This window comes from Periophthalmus magnuspinnatus, chromosome 24 (genome assembly GCF_009829125.3).
Source record: "Periophthalmus magnuspinnatus isolate fPerMag1 chromosome 24, fPerMag1.2.pri, whole genome shotgun sequence".
NCBI lineage: Eukaryota > Metazoa > Chordata > Actinopteri > Gobiiformes > Gobiidae > Periophthalmus > Periophthalmus magnuspinnatus.
The window spans coordinates 5792238-5796497 of NC_047149.1; the positions used below are offsets into that span (position 1 = coordinate 5792238).

Below are 4260 nucleotides of genomic sequence, written 5' to 3' on the forward strand. Positions count from 1 at the left end.
CTGCTCCTGGAAGCTTGCATAAGAGGTGTAGATGGATGGGTTAGAGGTAGAGGACAAATTTCTCTATGGGGACAATAAAGTGTTCTTTAAAGTAGACCTATTCTGCAAAATAGTTTTTTCAGAGCTTCTAATCATGTTATAGTTGTTTCCCCTTCTCATTTCCCCTCTCAAATTTGTTTTTGAAGTGGTTTGTGCATGTCTTTAATCTCTTACTTTCATTATTTATTGTCACCATCTTGCCAATCAACTCTCGTTTTCACCGCTACTGGCTTACACCCACTGCTCTGTACTTACTTCAACCTTCAATTTTATTTTCTTAATCAGTGATACACATAGTAATTTTGATACAAACAAAAAATAAAATAAAAATCTACTACTATATAGATTGTACATGGTTTCTTTGTGTATTTTGTCAAATTTAAATGAAATGTATTTGTTTTCTAAAATGGTCTTTTGTCATTTTCTAATGAAAATGAAAGTTAATGAAAGGTGCAGTTAATGAAGGAAAAACTCACAATGGTCACAAAAATAACTTGAATCTGACAAAAGTAATAATAAATAAAAATTCTATGAAATTTAACCAATGAAAGTCAGACATTACTTTTCAGCCATGCTTCAACAGAACTATTTTAAAAATAAACGTATATAAGAAGTCTGGACAACCTTCCTTATCGAAGGGAACCAACAACTTTGTCCACATGTTCATCTGCACAGGTGTCCACAGCACAGAGGACATCAGAGCAGGTATCTGCACAGCTGTCACCTCTACTGGAGCAAAGTACAATCCGTCAGTAGTATTAACAGGGAACTTGGATTATTTTAGTTTGGGAAACAAAGATGAACAGGCCACATTAGAAATCTGACACATTTATTAATTTCAGCCTGGATATTTTAAGCTAGTGGACTTTGAACAGAGAGGGACATTCAGCAAATTGTCAAAGAGAGTCTGCTGTCCCGACATCGAGACAGGTCGGCCTATGATGCCATGTAATAGGAGCTATAGATCATATTTAACAGGCTTTGGGTTATATACACTGGTGGAAAATAAGTAAGTAAAGTTTAAAGTAGATACTTTTTACCTGTACTTCACTTTGAGAGCAGGTATCTGTACTTTCTACTCTACTACATTTTTGAACTGAGCTGAAAAGTAAAAAAAAAGGTGAGAGTGACCGGTGTCTAATGCTAGCTAGCTTCTGACTGTATTGTTATTTAAGAGGGATTTGTTTAACAGTATGAGCTCACCTGTTGTAGTTTGAACTAGATCAGCTCTTTATGGTCAGATTGTGGTAAAATAAGCTCAGATTAAAGTCTAACTTGAGTAACAGAGCTTCAAACAAAGCAGTGCCAACAGTTAGCATCACCCCCCCTGGAGAATACAAATGACATCAACTGCAAAATACCAAAACAATCAATGGTGCATTCTAATATGTGACGTGAGATTAGACTTGTGGGCATAGGTTTTGTCACAGGATGAACAGCTGAATGGCTTCTCTTGTGTGTGCGTTCTCATGTGGACTGCGAGGTGACTGTTCTGAGGAAATGTTTTCTTACACACTGAACAGCTAAATGGTTTCTCTCCTGTGTGAGTCCTCATGTGGATTTTGAGAGTAGAGTTTACCCTAAAGGCTTTCTGACAGACTGAACAGCTGAATGGTTTGTCACCTGTGTGTGTTCTCATGTGGACTTTAAGGGTAATTTTTTGAGTAAAGGGGAGTTCACAGATAGAACAGCTGAATGGTTTCTCTCCTGTGTGAACTCTAGTGTGTCTTTGTAAATCCTGTTTAGTCCCAAAATTCTTTCCACAAAAAGAGCACTGGTATTTCTTTCTTTCAGTTCTTTCGGCTGCTCCTGACTTGTCTCCATTGTCCACATTGGCTCTGGTCTCTGGTGCAGACTTATATTTGGGGAATAGACCTGAGTTTGGAGCAGTCGTGCTTCTGGCTCTCATCTGGAGCTGGTTGTAGTTGTTTCCATCTGCCTCTGTGTTCATCTGTGCAGGTGAACCGCTGATTGGAGCTCTCCAGTCTCCATCATTGTCAGTGTCGGGGGAGTGCTCCGTGTGTCCCTCAGTCTCTGAGTGTACATGTGTCTCTGCGCTCATGTCCTCTCTGTGGACATGTGTCTCTGCTCTGATGTCCTCACCCTGTGTGTCCTCTCTTTGTTGAAGCAGTGAGGACTCTTCTGTCTTCACACACACAGCACTGGAACAAGAACATGACGATAGCAATAAGAAATGTTTAAAATGTCCACTGGAAATGAACTCAAAATAAGTTTTAAGATTGTTTGAAAACTTAAGAAAAATGCTAAATGGATTTAAACAACACATTTTCATGTTTGACTCTTACAGTAGCTCTTCTTCCTGTTTGACACTCTGCTCCTCTGGCTCCTCTGGCTCCTCTGGCTCCTCTGGCTCCTCTGGCTCCACTTTAATCTGTGGAGTCTCTGAAGGCATCTGGGCACCTGCAGGAGACAATACTAAACACATTTACCAAAACACCTGTCACTGTACAGGATGATGTGTCTCCTGCCCTCATCTTAAGACCTGCAGCTTTCACTTGGAAGGAATAGTAAAAATGGTCCAGTATTTTTTGAATAAAAGTGTAGGCCTACATGAAAATTCGTAAGTGCTTTCTTTTATTCTGAAGAATTGTAGATTCTCTGTTGTTAGAGACTGTTTATTGTTTCAGCCAATGTCCCATTCGTTTAGATGATGCGCAGAGGCTCCTCGGCGGCTCCTGCTCCTCTGCGCACACACTCCTCTCCTCCACTCATCCTCTGCGCTGTGGACCACAAACATTACGTGAGGTCAGTTTATCTAGAAGAGGACCTACTGAATGAGTCGCGCGCCTCCTGTATGACCCTGAGCCTCTTATAGTCTCATTCATCTGCGCTGATCATCTGAGTAAAGTCCACATCACGAGACTGTGTTATACATCCATGAGACCCACCCGCCTTGTGCAGCTCGGCTCTGGGGCTCCTCTGGTCTTTCTCTTTAGACTGCTGCACATTCACCAAAGCTCCGAGCGGTTGGTCTGCAGACATTTTCACACTTTGATTGTGAGCAAACACATCAGAGACGCTTCCTGCAGACTGTACGCGCAGTGTCGCCCTCTGCTGTTAAACAGAGGTACTCCTCTTTAACAGCAGTGGCCTTGAACCTTTTTAGTTTATCTAAATCTGTAAATGGTTTCCCTGGTGTTTTTCTGCAGTTTTCATAATGGAATCACCTCTACACTCTTATCAAAGAAGAGTCATTTGTGTAGGCTATAATTAACTTTAATCATGTCGAATGAAACAGCATAAATGTGTATGATCAAGTACAGCCTCATAATCGTACAGGTGTGGTGTAGTTCCTTGTTCAGCCACATGAGGGCGGGCTATCTCTTTATTGGCACAGCTCAGTCTTTTTAGTTATGTGAAAGTCACTGTTCAAGTTTTTGTAGCCGTAAGCGTTGCATTTGTTGATATTTGTTTCAATAAATGTACAGTTTATCCTGACTTAATGGCGCCTGTGCTGTGTGTGAAGAGTCCTGACTCTGAATAAGACAAATACATCTGAGCTGGAAATAATATATTGGCTATAATGACATTTTTTTATTTTTTTTTGGAAATGTTACCTCTAATCCCCTATCATAAACTAGTTCTTGTGGAGGCCACCTGTTTGTCTCCATGGAATGTACCACAGTATGGCATTCAGGGGCGTCACACTGTGGGGGTAAAGGGCACTGTTCACCCAGGGCCCAGTCCGGGTAGTGAGGGTCCACCAAGATGATTTGTTCCAAGGGCCCAGAATTTAGTACTACACCTCTGATGGCATTACACTTCACTATCTCCATAGAAGTAAGAGTGTGACACCAGCAGGTCAAGTTACAGGTCAGATCTCTGGAGAGGCCACCCTGCAGTAACAACGCATGCATTTCTGTAGCAATAAAAAAAAAAAAAAAGTACTGTTTTTTGCCACTATATGTTGTGCACCATTCAGGCTTTATGAACATCTTCACATCTATATGACATGTTTTACAACATACAGTAAGGAAAGAAAACAAGTAAAAGAAAGACAAACTAAATGCCTGAGCAAACATGAGCAATGACTCACACTCAAAGGATTTCATTTCACTTTTAAGGAGGTTTCAAACATTAGTTTTCATTAAATAAAATCTGAGTCCATGTAATTTTAGCCGAAGTAACATCTCCATGGAGACAAACAGGTGGCAGACCAAGAAAGGTTACATAGCGTCCCTTTAGTTTACTTTTCACTTT

General features: G+C 40.6%; 1 protein-coding gene across 1 annotated transcript; it reads right to left on the minus strand.

The window, feature by feature from the left end:
* Positions 1 to 292: 292 nt before the first annotated feature.
* LOC129457407 (zinc finger protein 37-like) lies at positions 293 to 3053 on the minus strand. Its single transcript, XM_055232367.1, has 3 exons — positions 2949 to 3053; positions 2346 to 2460; positions 293 to 2201 (listed from the first exon to the last, which is right to left on the minus strand). The coding sequence occupies exons 1-3, from the start codon at positions 3040 to 3042 to the stop codon at positions 1409 to 1411; spliced, it is 1002 nt and encodes a 333-aa protein (XP_055088342.1). The 5' UTR covers positions 3043 to 3053; the 3' UTR covers positions 293 to 1408.
* Positions 3054 to 4260: the final 1207 nt, after the last annotated feature.